The sequence below is a fragment of the Pecten maximus genome, chromosome 3, assembly GCF_902652985.1.
Source record: "Pecten maximus chromosome 3, xPecMax1.1, whole genome shotgun sequence".
NCBI lineage: Eukaryota > Metazoa > Mollusca > Bivalvia > Pectinida > Pectinidae > Pecten > Pecten maximus.
The window spans coordinates 972,911-989,043 of NC_047017.1; the positions used below are offsets into that span (position 1 = coordinate 972,911).

Genomic DNA, 16,133 nt, shown 5'->3' on the forward strand with positions numbered 1-16,133 from the left:
GTACCTGAGAATAGGCTCAGGCTGGCCACTGGGTTGGAACACCTTTACAACAAAGCGAGTGTGAGATGGAATCACCATTGGAAAGTTTGATATCAACCTTGGCTCAAATGACATCGATGAGAACTTGTCAAGATCTGCAACAAAAAACAAGTAATGGTCACTTAAAGTCCACTTATACATTAAATATCATACATCATACACTACTGTTTTATATAACTATCTTAAGGTCATCATACACTACTGTTTTATATAACTATCTTAAGGTCATCATACACTACTGTTTTATATAACTATCTTAAGGTCATCATACACTACTGTTTTATATAACTATCTTAAGGTCATCATACACTACTGTTTTATATAACTATCTTAAGGTCATCATACACTACTGTTTTATATAACTATCTTAAGGTCATCATACACTACTGTTTTACATGTATATAACTATCTTAAGGTCATCATACACTACTGTTTTATATAACTATCTTAAGGTCATCATACACTACTGTTTTATATAACTATCTTAAGGTCATCATACACTACTGTTTTATATAACTATCTTAAGGTCATCATACACTACTGTTTTATATAACTATCTTAAGGTCATCATACACTACTGTTTTATATAACTATCTTAAGGTCATCATACACTACTGTTTTATATAACTATCTTAAGGTCATCATACACTACTGTTTTACAGTTGAGTGTAGACTAAAGGTTACACCCAAGTGCACTCCGAGTGCACTCCATTTGGACTTGGAGTGCACTCCGTTTGGACTCCAGGTAAACTTGGAGTGCACTCCAAGTGGATTCCGAGTCTACCTGGAGTCCTATAAGACACCATGCCTACCCCAGTTCTATAATCAGACTATATCATATATATATATTAATACTTTGATGCTTTTAATATAATTTACATATAATTAAATACATATTTACAAATTACTTTTGTTCTGTTAATATTACTATTAACATTTGTTTAGTTTACTAGGAATATTTCTTTTATTGTTAATACATGGTAATAATACCTACATGTTCAATTTATATTTATTAAGATCCATAAAAGACAGTTATACAATTTATGCTATAATCAGGTTTCTATGAAAGTTAATTGCTTATTATTTCATATTTCATTAAGATGGAAGTAAATTGTATTTCATTTTATTAAGGAATTGAAAATTATTTCAATTAGAATATTTATTACTGTACATATATCATGACTGTAAAGGAAGTTCAGATAATATATCTATATTACGTTATTGATTATTCAAAATATTGAAAGTTTACAGTTTTTAATGAATTATGTGGTTTTTTTTTTATATAAGACATTCTCTACATATATGTACTCAATTCAGGCAAGTAATTATAAAATGAACAATCATTTTAGTTGAATTAATGTTCTGACATAACGTACACACAAGTATGTAGTTCTGGACTATCCATAATAAATGACAGTATCTGTTTAATTGCTATTATTATTGGCCATGCATGACTGACTCTGGCCGGACACCCCTGATACTGTGCCAGGTGAGTTTTAGAAGCCAGCTACAGGTACTGTCCATGAGTTCACAGAAATACCTGTGTCAATACTGTCACTGTATGGCTTCAAATGATGAAGCTGTGCAAAGCAGGGTCACAGTGTTATAATTTATATAACCTCAGGCCAATTAACAGAACAGTAGGATTGTAGCTCTCCATTTGAGAGGCCTTAATCAGACCAAAATTACATGTATAAACTAAATACCAGTGTAATTAAGGTGGAAATGTCAAGATAAGTTGTAATACCATTAACAAATTCGTTAACAGATTTAAGAAGACAAACTCTTTTGAAATGAAGTCATTCTATACTGAAATTAGAGTAGTAAAAATAAGCCGTTTCTTATTACATTGTAACCTGTCTAAACCATAAGTCCTTGAGACCAAACGTATTGGCTGGTTCATGCAGGTGTCCGGTCTGTAGAGGTACAATGTTGAATGATATAAGTTCAAAAAAAATTAATGCAAATCAAATTAAGAAATGATGCAGTTCTTATCTTGTAATATTCAAAAATATAAAGACATTGCTTTAAAAAATTAATTGTAAAGAAAGAGCTAGATTAAAGTAAAAAAAAAAAAAAAATTCAGTGTAATTCAAAATGGTATAATGAATGTAAATTCACCATTTCCCAAAACCAACCTATAGCTTTATACCCGTAATTAGTACACATTGTTCTCATCCAGGAAATAAGATTATAGAGCCTGAGGTAAAATTTGCCTCAGGGCAGTTGGACACGGCAACCTATGTACCATTTACCTGTAAAACTGACCTGTTGGAACTACATCTTTTTCTATCCCATTCAGTCAATATCTATCATGATATGTGTCACTCATACATTGTATGTAACAGATACAGGTCATGAATGTACAATGGTTGTTCAAGCCAATTATAAAATCATAAAATTAAATGTTCAAACTTTAAAAAAAAAAAAATGCATAATGCCCGCTGCAGTTGGTGTATGGAATGTTTGGTAAGTATTTACTTAACTCAAACATGAAAATTATATTAATCTATGTTGATTTACATATTGACCTCTAATACTCTATACATGCTTCCATTATAATATCAAAGACATAAAGTAATAGTACCAGTTTGAAATAAAAAAAAAATTTCAAATATTTTTTTTTTCTATAAATGACATATAACTGATTTAATAATACTGTAATAGGAATGGACAATCATATAATTTCAAAATTGTCAGATACCGACCGTCACAAGTCTGTACCTATATTTCTATACGACCTTGATAAAGGTTAGCCGGAGTTTCCTCCGGCCCTGACACCATATTACACCAGACATGGTGTGTGTCAGGGCCAGAGGAAACTGGGGCTAGGTAAAGGTAAGGTGTGATGACCAGTTTCCATCTAACAATTAAGGGGGTCTTTATCTAGTTAGATGACCGTGTGTACACCTGTCCAGATCTTCACACCTTACGAGGTAAACTTGGAGGAAGGGGTCATTATTGGGGTCAGTGTAAGTCTGTCTTTTCTCCACACCCCTGTAATCACGCTTGATCTACAGGTAAATATTGACCTGGAAGTTGGGGGGGGGGGGGGATGTATCTGATATAACTGTTAAAAGAACTCCATGTATGACCTGGATTTAATGAGGCTGGCATAACAAAAAAAAATTGGTTTACCAAATAGAAATGTAAGCCTGATGTTAAACTGTAAATCAAAATTAGACATCAGATCCGGAATATGCTATCCAGGTAATAAAAAAAAAAACTTTCTTTTTTATTGTATGTTAAGATAAATATAAACTGTTGAAAGAAAAGTATTTGAAATATATTAAAAACAGTACTTAGTACTTCGAGTACAAGTTATGTCCAGTACACAATCAAACTCTACATTTTGAGAGACCACAAACAACTTGCCAAATTTATATACATTTTTGTTTATTGCCAATTTTCTACTAATTGACGTGGCTGGTTAAAACTCTTCAAATCAAAGGAATGCTATCATACATTTTTCAACGAAGTGCCAGATCTATTCATTTTATATAGGGTTAACTAATAGAAAAAATCTATTATATTAGATGCTGTTAGTTAACCAACTAAAATGACCCAACAAAATAATAAGATGATATATACAAAGATAAAACAGTAACACATATCTTATTGTTACATGTTTAAGGAGTCTAAATGTATAAGAGTATACATCTATCTATAAATATTATGTATATATATGTACTTGGTTACAGGTACATGTGATACATGTGGACCCAGGTATGATTGGGGCCTGATAGGACTCCAGGTAAACTTGGAGTGCACTCCGAGTGCACTCCAAGTTTACCTGGAGTCCAAACGGAGTGCACTCCGAGTCCAAACGGAGTGCACTCGGAGTGCACTTTGTGTAACCTTTAGTCTACACTCAACTGTATATAACTATCTTAAGGTCATCATACACTACTGTTTTATATAACTATCTTAAGGTCATCATACACTACTGTTTTATATAACTATCTTAAGGTCATCATACACTACTGTTTTATATAACTATATATATATATCATAGCAACACATCACAAATGGCTTTAACTGTTAACATATCTGAACACAGTTCTGTAAATAGGCCAATCACTTTATTCTTGTTCCAAAAGATCTTGGTCAATTACCTAGACATATGATGGGGTTACTGACATGATTGCTGTCCACAGATGTAGCAGGAAACTACCTAAATGTTCAACTACAACATACATCTTTATTTCATAAAAATCTTTTCATTATCAGCAGTACCACACAAATATCAAACCATAGCTGTCAGAAAGATGTGTTGATCTTTTTTAAGAGAAAAAAAATGAATGAAGGAATAGTAGCAGGTTTGCAAAACTAAGAAAAGACATTTTGTGGAATACAGAACCAGATGGAGACAATTTGTTGAATACAGAACCTTTTGAAGAAAGAATAATGAAATTCACCAGTTCTAATAGGTAATTCTATTGTTTTAGTAGGTAATTCAATTGTGTTTTAGTAAGTAATTCTATTGTGTTTTAGTAGGTAATTCTGTTGTGTTTAAGTAATTAATTCTATTGTGTTTTAGTATGTAATTATATTGTGTTTCAGTAGGTAATTCTATTGTGTTTTAGTAGGTAATGTCGTTTCAAATGTCATTACTTCAGGACCTTGTCTGTCTGTATAAAATGTTCACAAGCAGCTGACAAAAGAGAGCTGATGTGACGAGGGACTAGATCTGTCAGATAAACACATAATCCTTATCACACCAATATTTAGAGAAAAAATAAATCGCCTGCCACAATAGAACCATTCTGTCAGGAATATTAGGATATACTGTATCTAACAATGATGACAGGGAGAGGAAAAGCAAGGCAATGATATATATCAAACAAAGATAGGGTTTCTTAACATTAGTAACCATTGGAGGAGAATTGTTTTGGAGGTCAGGGGTCGTGGTATGAAATGACCCTAACTGAAACACTGGAGACAGGGTATGATGACATGGGTCGTCACCATGGTAACTAATACCTAATCAATGTATCACAGGTTCAGGAGAACAGGCCAGCAATGAATACCCTATCAATCAGACCCTGAAAGGTAGCTGAAGTGGAGGCCAGTAAAGATGAGCCTATAAAAGAGTTTGGTCCCAGCCTTATTATAGCTAATCCCCTAAGTACATGTGTCAGTTCCTGATGTATGGTCCTCCTCAACCCAGTAATCAACTTCATTTTTCATGTGACATATGACCTTTGCCCAAAAAATTAATGATACAAAATTGACTTCCTTTCAACATTTGACAATTTTTCAAACACAACTTCATGTGGATCAAAAGATCCCGATACTCACTGAAAAAATATAATGTAACAAACAGTTTTTGTTAAAAAACAAAGCCTTAAGAACCTATAGATTTCAGGTTTTTCAATCACTTTTTTTAAAGCTCTTGTAATAATGCACCATTTTTCTATAAATGAGAAATTTGGATAGCCTTGTAACAGAAACATCAAAGAGTCATTTGTAGGTATTTGATAACTTCCATGATGTCACTGAAGGTGTTATGAGATTTTGTTGTCTCTCTCTACTGGGATTTGTCTGAAGGATTTATCATTAGGCTGGGCCACAGTGGGACTAGAAAATAAGGTGTTCAGGGGGCCATCAATATTTAACGTAAGTCCAAGGGGCCAACACATCACCTTTGACTTAAAGTATTGAGTGAGCTTGATTCATGAGGAAATAGCATTATTTGGTAGCATTTCTAGTGAACTGTGGTAGCTATATTAACAGATAGATACTGACACCTGTAACACAGGTAAGTAATTGTAATGAATATAACAACTTCAGACTATCCTCTTCTAGATCTACTATCCACAGGTTCCTGTGGTCTTATTAAGATATTTTGGATGCTTTGCAGCATTAGTGGCATTTGCTAATTTGACAGGAGTCTTTTAATTACACAAGATTGATGTAAACATCAAATTCCAAATATACAAACATTACAAAGCTGAAGTAGATCTGTAACATATAGTCACATAGAGAAGTACTTGAGACGTTCTCAATCCACTTGGGTACAGCATCTTATACCTGTAGTCTCACTCGGATGACTGCACCACCTGGAATTATTCAATGTCTTCATAACACTTGTCCTTTGGCCTCAGCCTCGTAGTACTTAGAACCTTGTACCATATTTCTTATACAGTTTTGATTAAAGCGCACCAGAACCATTCACATATGTCTAGCTCAAGTTCCACCTGGAGAATTTCAAAGCCTGTTTTTCGTTGAAGCTCAGGCCCTAAGGTAGCTTCATATAATCTGATCGTGAATGGAAACAGTGTGTACTTTGGCATTTCATTAACAGATCTGCACTCTTAACTACTTACCAAACTACAAACCCATTCCTGTTCTTAGCTTATCTATGTTTTTTCTAACATTACGATATGGGACATCCCATCTCAATGTATAAGCAGCAACTGCTACTGTTTTGTCTTCTTTTTACTACAGAGAATGTATCACTACAGTACATCAAACAGAAGGATTTTAATTTCCCCAAAATTAGAATGAATTCTCAGTTTTGGCACTAACTGTTGGGAGTGCAAATATGGAAAGAAATGTACGTAACAAAGCAAAAGTACGTCTAAAACCAATTTTTGTATCCCACTCATTATCCTATCAAAGGAAATTCTGGACTCAATAAAGGGTATGTTAAATTTGTGTATCATTGGATATATAGATTGGTCCAACATTAATTGGTTGTCCATGGCCATTGGGCCTATGATAGAAATCTAAGTGTCTGTCACATCAGAGGGAAACCTAATCTCCAGCCCCACCCAGCTAAACACAACACACCTGTCAAAATACTTTCACTTGTAGCCAAGTCAAGAGGTTACCTTACCCAAACTCAAGGTTGCAGAAATTCACCAAAAATACTTACTTAAAACCCATAAGTGATGAATGTTGAACAAAAAGTTTTGTATTACAAATTTTGGCGAAATAAGAAATGATTCCCAATGCCGTCTGCTCATGTTCCTTTCCCAATACACACCTGTGTTCTAGGCTACTCCTAACAATTTTAAGGCTATAGCATTTCTGATGGATGATTATAAATGTTTCTTTTATCTAACATGATATTCTCTCCTACTTAAATGTCTGTCCCATAAGGATAAGGAGGGTAAAACATCCATTTCAAGCAGACACTTGACCTTGACACAATAGAGACAACACAGTCTTGTGACCCATGCAACCTTATACATCCTGGTACCCATTTCCACATCTGGTCTGGCTATGCAAAATATATTTGTCTTTTTAACCTTAGGGCACTGTCAGAAAAAATTAGTGATCTGTCTAAACAACATGACTATCTTCTGATTAAAAGACCTTGAGGATAATTAAACTGGAGTGACCCGCCCTTGTTTCCCATAATTCTTCCATACCACCATGCCTGTATCAAGATTAATGTAGAAACTGCACAACATTTCAATGAAATAACGTCACATTTAGATAATTTCTTTTTACATTTCCCGATAATACGATCAACTTTCAGAATGAAATGAGGAACTAAGAAACCTCTTGTCTGAACAGTTATGCAAAGATGAATGGATCGCTGTTAAGATGGTACAGGCCACACAATCAGATGGAAATCAACAAATTAAGTAGGTAATGTGTTTATCTGTGGTCTAACATCACATTGCTCTGATGTGTCAGGTCCTTTACCCAAGTCTGCAGGCATCTTCATGGAAATAGGTTCTTATCAGGAAATTGTGGCATGATTTCTCCTCTCAGTCAGAAAATTTAGAATTTATGGAAAGTTTTCAACACTTGAATATTTTCTGAAGTCTTTTTTCCTATCACCACCATCCAACTAAATCAAGAGAGATAAGGGTTTCCTTTTTATACCCTATTGTAAAAATATCTACCACTTCAAGAAAGATTTATCAGAATTGTCTTAAGGAGTAGGTAAGTGAACTAATACCTATTTCTTCCAGAATGACTTGTAAATGAAGAGACATCTATATAAATGATTCTGTTTTTTTTCTAATGTATCTAGAACTCTTTGATCCATTTGGAGCCATGAATATTTCTTTAGAGCTCCATAATAACATTCTCGGCCTTCTTGCTGGTAGTTATTTAATTTTTTTTTATAAAACAGATGGTGATTATTCTCTCCTCTATTTATAATCTGAATTCTAGCATTAACTTACATCTACTCAAGGGTTTACAAGTTCATTTCTTCAGAAAAGCATGTTTTTAGAAATAAATTTTGAGTGTGATAGGGAATAGGCGGTTATCAATGAGTAGATATTATAAGGCTAAAGGGGTCAGGATGCCTCTCAGACAAATTTTACAGATTGTGAATAATGGCACATCATATACCTAATGGTTTTGTACCAGAAAAGGTCACACAGAAGTACTCAAAGAATTCAACATGGCTGTCACTTTAGAAGTTATTCCTGTATACAATGCCATAGCACCATTAACAGGAACAGAAGGCAGACTTGGTGTACAGATACGATACACACTTCATCACTGTTTATAAAATTCTCTTTCATTTTGTTACTGGTACAGCACCTTCTACATGGAGAAATCTGTGGTTTGATTCCCTCCATCACACATGAAAAATTATGGGGGTCATTGTCCTGCCCCGGCCACATGATTTTCAATATTTTTGTAAAATAAAGTTTACATTTACATTTTTTTGACATTGTGAAATCTAATATTGTTACCAAGATGTCCGTACAACAACATTGCTTCAACCATCTGATTGCCTCCTTTTAGCAGAGAAACCTGACAGTATGACAGAAATTATGCTCAAACTCCTAAAATGACTTTTTCTATGTTCCGTTTTTGACAGAAAAATAAATTGTCTATGGATACATTGATATTTCTCAAACAAACTGCTTTACACCAAGATGGAGTTTATGACTGAATGCTTGATATACTTCAGTGTTTACTTAATAATAAGGGTTAATAAGCTATAAAATAATCTGTCTACAAAAGTTCATGTCAAAGGGTTGTATATACCAAGTAATTGGTAATTAAATCTAAGGTCAAATTACACAGCAGGCCATCTCAATAGAGGTGAAAAACATCTAAAGCTATCAACATCTCAGTTTTCCTAAATTAATATAACATCTGAAGAGGCCAAATTTAGAACATTAGTTTCTCTTTACATTGTTTTTAGCCCAGTCTCATTCATAAATGACAAATACTAGCCATATTATTGTTTTTCTATGACAGTGAAGCTATAGACTCGGAGGTGAACCTGATACCTATGAACAGTGTCATCCTCCTAGTGCTCACAGAGTATGGCCTGACAAACAGAAATGGCTGCTTTTTACATTAGCTTGAGCAAGATAGATAGCACATTTTAACCCCCACACAAATCTGTCCTCTCTATTTCAGTAGGACAAGGGTAGTGCCTGGTCTGGAAGTCTTTTGTGCCATCTGGGGTGTCTCCAATCGCACCAAAAGTTACATTGACAAATGATCGCTCTGACCCCTACCCTTCCCTAAACACAAGTCATCATCTGTTTTTCTTTAAATTCCACAATTTTAAAAAAAAAGTGTTTTAAATCATGAAGATTTTTTAAGATCAAATTAACGAAAAATTTGAGATCTTTTTAGCTGCCCATTAGCCATCTCAAAATTAATTTCTCACTTATTTTGCAGAAAAAATAAGGAAACATTGGTCTAAATCCAAGCTAAGTGACCAAGGCCTTGCATAAATAACCTGTGTTTCCCTTATTAATCTAATAAATCTGTCAAGGGTTAAAGAGATATCTTTTACCTAAATGATTAAGTGTGACCTTTGACCTTTAACTAACTTTGATTGATGACCACCAAAATCTAATTCAGGTGTAGACCTTGATGGCGTGATGTTATGGTGCGAATATGCATGGTGCAGGCACAGATGTAGAAAGTGATTACTAAATAGTTTCTGTTTTTACTAAGTGTGTGTTTGGGGGTGGGGAGAGAGGGGATGGAATTAAGCTACCTAAAAGGAAAGCCCCTCAATTGGACTTTATATTCAATACTCAAAATTAGGTCCATGAGCTACCTGTATTGGATTGGAGAAGTTCTCTTGCAAATAAGTTTATTAAAATCGGACTGAACACATTACAAGTGGCATTGGATTGCCTACATCAACACCATTTAGCCCACTTGTTTCTGGACTATATATATCTACAGTGAGGTTTTAAGTAACATTCAAAACTCGAGTCAAAACCTCAATGTTGGATAAATGTAACAATGTCTTGATATGGATAAGCTATTAAAAGGTTCCAATGAATGGTTCAAGCTCGCATGATGCATAAGCTATAGATAAAAACTTTTTAGCTTTGTCAGCTATTTAGGTTTAGTATATACGTGACAAAGCTATTTTAACCAAAAGGAAAGATTCTCTAGGTTAGAATATTATTATATCATGGTTTCCTGTCAATTCTATGTACCACCTGTGTTTATTGTGTGTTTTACATGATAAGACAGGTCTGGCTGTATCTGTCTGGCTGTGTCGGGTGGATCCCTATATAAAACCTCCTTATCACTGTAACCAGCTAGGCCATCGGTTCTTTATCACAATACATCAACAAACTGGATTGGGCCAAGGAAATGATCTCACAGTTACCTATTCCAAAAAGATGTTAAGCTCCAGGCAGCAAAAATTTTCATTGAAAAGGATTTTGATACAAGAGGAAAGAAGAATTGATAAAGTGAAAAGAAGCAGAGAGGATAATTTTCTAAGTAAAACAAAAACAATATCTGTATGTCAACAACAGAAAACAAAAGAATGAGTATATCCTATTTAATAATGATTTAGATATATAATGTGACTTTACTGTTACAAACGATATGTTTGTGACAGAAAGTTTCATAGCTATAAGGATCTGATGGTGAAACAGTAATTACCAATTCTATGATGTGATGGTGAAACAGTAATTACCAATTCTATGATATGATGGTGAAACAGTAATTACCAATTCTATGATATGGTGGTGAAACAGTAATTACCAATTCTATGATATGATGGTGAAACAGTAATTACCAATTCTATGATATGATGGTGAAACAGTAATTACCAATTCTATGATATCTGATTTACATGGTTTTGAACATTGAACAAAAACAGTTGATAGTTTAAAGCAGGAAGTAAGGAGAGCATTCCTACTATCACCACCAGGTGGCAGCATAAAGCACCAGGGTAATCTGGGTATATGCCCCAAACAAGGGCCATCTTTAGTACCTTTTAGACTACCTCCATTTATTACGTTTCAACACATTATAAAGTTATAAACAAGCACACAGGAACTACATGTATGTTTTGACTTGAAAAATCTGTACATTCAGGAATGGCTGAAACAAAAAATCTCCACTCTTGGCATGTGTAATCTTATACTACAATCATGTGCAAAACATGCGTGTGTTTTAATTCCACTTTACATAGCTTTGGAAATAATTTACATGCTCAAGTCAGAAACACACAAAAATGCTAGAACAAAAGCGATGTCTAATGTATATTCAGTAATTAAATACAGCTCTTATATTTCATTTAAAGTTGTCTGTTTCTGCTGTGCTCGAGGGTGTAACTGTAGTTACCAGCTGTGTTTGAGGCTATAAAATTCTCACTAGTTTGTAGCTATAGAAACTTACGGGCTAATATGAGTTCTGACATAAACCTTTGGGCAGGGATGTCACGGTTGTCACCCAGTCCCTCACATCGGTAAAATCCTTCATCCACCTGACGTACTCTTGGAAAGAACAGTGATCCATTGTTGAAGATTGTATGTCTGGAAGATATATAAACCCATATGGATTACATAAGAGTAAAAACGGAGAAATTTCATAACAACATTACTGAACTAATTAGTGCACCTGTAGGCTATGTTTCACTAACAGGTGCTTTATAATTAAGGCAATGCCAAAATGGCTCAAAAACAATAAACCCATCACGAACATGGTGCTATGGACGAATTATTGTCGGTAATCTACCTACCCTCAACTTTAGTCACTTTACAGAAAACACAGCATCAATGCTGGCCATTAAATGTTTAAAGATCAACTGGCATGCTTATTTCAGCTCAAATTACAGTAATAAAATAGTCTTGAAAAGAGAATCTGTCCATTTTATTGTAAAGTGTAGCTACTGTCAACATACATCATAAAAACAATTCCTTCATATAAAGACCCTTAAATTTTAACATGTACCAAGATTTCCTACTTTGCATGACAATCAACAGCACAACTGGCATTATCAAGAATGAGTATCATAAAGGAAGTCTTTCTTTGATAGAACAGAACATTGTGTTTGTAGTTCATGTCTCAATAGAATATTGACTGTACTTATTTTCAAAATTTAAGTGCTATTAAAAACTCAGACTAAATTGACCTAATGACTAATTGCCAGCCTGGAGGTTGAAAACAATGCTGGTGAAGTGGACTGGGAAAAAGGGAATGGTACCCACCGGGAATGTTTATGTCAGAGTTAAAATAATGACAATTTAACTTTCTTCCATTTTACTATAAATATTCCACAATGATGTAGAAGGTTTGGTTCCAGTGCTGACCGACTGACGTAAACCCATGCCCATTAAAATGTAAACCCACATCAATTAAAATATAAACCCACACCCATTAAAATGTAAACCCACACCCAGTAAAATGTAAACCCACACCAAGTAAAATGTAAACCAACAACCAGTAAAATGTAAACCCACACCCAGTAAAATGTAAACCCACACCCAGTAAAATGTAAACCCACAACCAGTAAAATGTAAACCCACAACCAGTAAAATGTATACCCGTACACCCATTAAAACATGAAAATTCGAGAAAATGTCATTAGAATAATACAAAGATAGGACAGAAATAATTTCCTTATACATATTTAAACTAAACATTCCATAACAAAATGATAAATGATATGAGGGATCCCAGAGTGATCTTGATGCCCACCATTGTGTGATCTTTTGGTGATATAGCCAGGAAGTTATCCTTTAGAAAAATATTGGTGTTAGAAAGAGGGCCATAGCTGTCCAAAAGGAACAGTTCCTAATTTCTGTCAAAATGTATAACTATGACAAGTTTGGTGAGTGCTTGCAAAATTACAAGGAAGTTATTCTTGAGAAAAAATAGTGCAGAAGCCAGCCTACATATTACTACAGTACAAACATCAGGGGCATGCAGTCATATACAAATGTGATCATGTACTTTAAAAGTGTATTAGTCATGTGTTCTGATTCACAGTTGACGAAAGTTTACAATGCCTACATTTAATTTCAATCAAATTGACATCCATTTTTCAGATTTGTCACTGTTCAATACTTGACACATACTCAGTGACAATCAGCTCACCATTATGCATGTTTTTAATTCCACCCAACACATGTAACAAGTCATACCAGTATTGTACTGCTAACCTTTTGCTATTCAATTAAATGTTTTCAATTTACAGTCACGGTATTAATCCACTTTGGAATTCCTTTCAGGCAGACACTACGATCTATGAAGTAGCTCAGGTTATTAATCAAAATCAGCTTGATTCTCCAATTTTTTTTTATCTTGTAAAGACAAGTATCTATGTATGGTTGACTCGGTAGCTATGGTAACCCAAGTCAATATAATTATATCTTAACAAAAAAACACAGTAAAATACTATGTTTATTGCTACCTAATGATTGTAACAGACAGACAACCTGAGACGTCAGATTAGTGAGTTTAATTGTGGTGTTAGAGTAAGAGTGAATGTCAGAACAGGTACTTAATTCTGTCCATTCTGGCTTCTCACATTTTCTCTCAGTAGCAAAAATGTCCACCAACATCAACATACTCTTAATTACTGTAGTGCTGTTATAGGAGGACAGAAATGTCCACCAACATCAACATACTCTTAATTACTGTAGTGCTGTTATAGGAGGACAGACATTTCAGGTGACAAGTCTGCATTTCATCTCCACAAATCATCAGGGTTCGAATCTGCTATCACATGTGAAATGGGGTTTACATTAACATTTACAGGGAAGTTTTGTGCATGTGAAATGAGGATGGATATATCTGTCCCTTGGAAACAAATTGTTACCTGAGCGTTTACTGTGTTGTCATAGACTAGTGACAGGAACTACAAACATGACGGTCTTGATTACCTGGTGTTATTGGAGAGCTTGGCATGGTCATCAAACCATTCAATTCTGGAAGCATTGGAGAACGGACAATCCAGTCTAGCAACCTCATTCTTCAGGACTAGGAGGGATCTTGTAAACCGTGACTCAATCAGATGTGGTGTGTTTGGTGCTGAAATATCAAAATCACACACTGAAAATCACATTAAAATCTTGTGTTAAGTGCGTTTAAAAAACCATGTTAGGAATATAATCAGATTGATTAGAGAAGAAAACTTATAAATGTGAAATGTCATAGAATGTCATACCATAGTTGTCATGGACTATTGATGTGAAATTCATAGAATGTCATACCATAGTTGTGATGGACTATTGATGTGAAATTCATAGAATGTCATACCATAGTTGTGATGGACTATTGATGTGAAATTCATAGAATGTCATACCATATTGTTGTCATGGACTACCGAGGTGTGATGTCATGGTACGTCATACCATGTTGATGTCACAGACTATAGATGTATAAGTAGTACGTCATGTTGTTATAGCTGTGTGACGTCGATGTAAGGTATAATACACCAAGGACTAGATTTTCCCCAGACATAAAAAGTATACAGCTCAATATCCATTCATAATCAGACACTTCAAAACAACACCCATCAATAAATAATTATTTAGGAATTAAACATTCTGTAGGATCTTGAAATATACTTGATTTCATTTTTATTTGTTGTGTGACTATATCCTGACGAAAAGAATACATGACAAAATTAGTCACATTCCGGCCATTACAAACAGCCGCTGTGTGACAGTATGATAATAATAGCAGATGCACATGCTTTGCATGTAATTCTATTACGAGGCGGGCTCAAATTTCACCAGACAACAAACATCATTATCTTGTGTCGTTTAACGGTCTGCTGGAATGCCTATGAATCAATAAAAGCTCCCTCTCTCACAATTGAATTACATTTGAGCAAAGTTTTTGATCCAGGAAAACAAATATAACAATATCATACAATCTAAATATTTCATGCCTATTAAAAACTGAACAAATTTGTCACTACGATGATTTGACAATGCACTTTGTCTTTTGTTAAAGTCTGTGTCATGATCCTTTTGTTCTAAATTTCCCCAAAGCAAGATAAACAACAAATCAAGGTCCATATCTGATTTCTGCTATAAAGTGTAGGTCATGCTTATCAAGTTCTTTTAGAAGATATTAAAAACATTTTCTTTACACCGATCGGATAGCTGACATGACTGGCTGTATGTATTCTAACACACCATGCCACGTACAACACCCCAGCAGTAGATCACTAAATGCTCCCTATCAATGCCAATGTTAACCTTTTATACCAAGCAATGCTGCAGAGCCGTCAGGAACAGGTATGGACGTTGTGTAGGCTTACAGAAACACTTACCAACGGAAACTTATTCTAATTTCATAAAAAACAACCAAGATGAAGAAGAGGCTTAATGGTTAATATGTCTGGTTGACAGTAGATATTGCTATGGTTACCTAGATGTAGAGATGACCTTGTCCTAGTCAAGGCTACAATGTAAAGGTTATCATGCACAGAGGGACAGGTTTTTCTAGGCTATGTGGCAACAATAAGAATCTAAAAGGTTTAAATGAGACCACAGTGACCATCTGTGACCATTAGGTCATTAACCACGAGTATGGCTATGATTGTTCTAGATATTACCCTGTGTCATGTCAGTTCACAAAAAACTCTAAAAACTTCAGTATGTCATGTCAGTCAATAAAAACGTTAAAAACTTAAGTATGTCATGTCAGTCAAAAAAACAACTTAAGTATGTCATACCAGTAATAAAGTCCAAGGAACAATGAGTACGGTCATGATTGTTAACCTGGGTCATGTCATCAAACAAACTTAAGTCCAAAGATAAATTTCTTTTCCTGAAATGAGTTTTAAAATTCAAAATGTTCATGGAACAGATGTATATAACTGCAGGGAGATAAATGAGGGTTTTTTTTAGTTTTTTTTTTTACATTTGATCATGTAGTGTACA

At 34.4% G+C, this 16,133-nt stretch overlaps 1 protein-coding gene across 1 annotated transcript in view; it reads right to left on the reverse strand.

The window, feature by feature from the left end:
- Positions 1–16,133, reverse strand: part of LOC117322900 (inactive tyrosine-protein kinase 7-like) — a 152,205-nt gene that overhangs the window by 25,081 nt on the left and 110,991 nt on the right. Inside the window, exons 5-7 of the mRNA XM_033877845.1 lie at positions 14,121–14,268; positions 11,632–11,768; positions 5–134 (exon numbers count right to left, since the gene is read on the reverse strand). Of these exons, the coding sequence (XP_033733736.1) occupies positions 5–134; positions 11,632–11,768; positions 14,121–14,268 (415 nt within the window). The remainder of the gene's footprint in view (positions 1–4; positions 135–11,631; positions 11,769–14,120; positions 14,269–16,133) is intronic.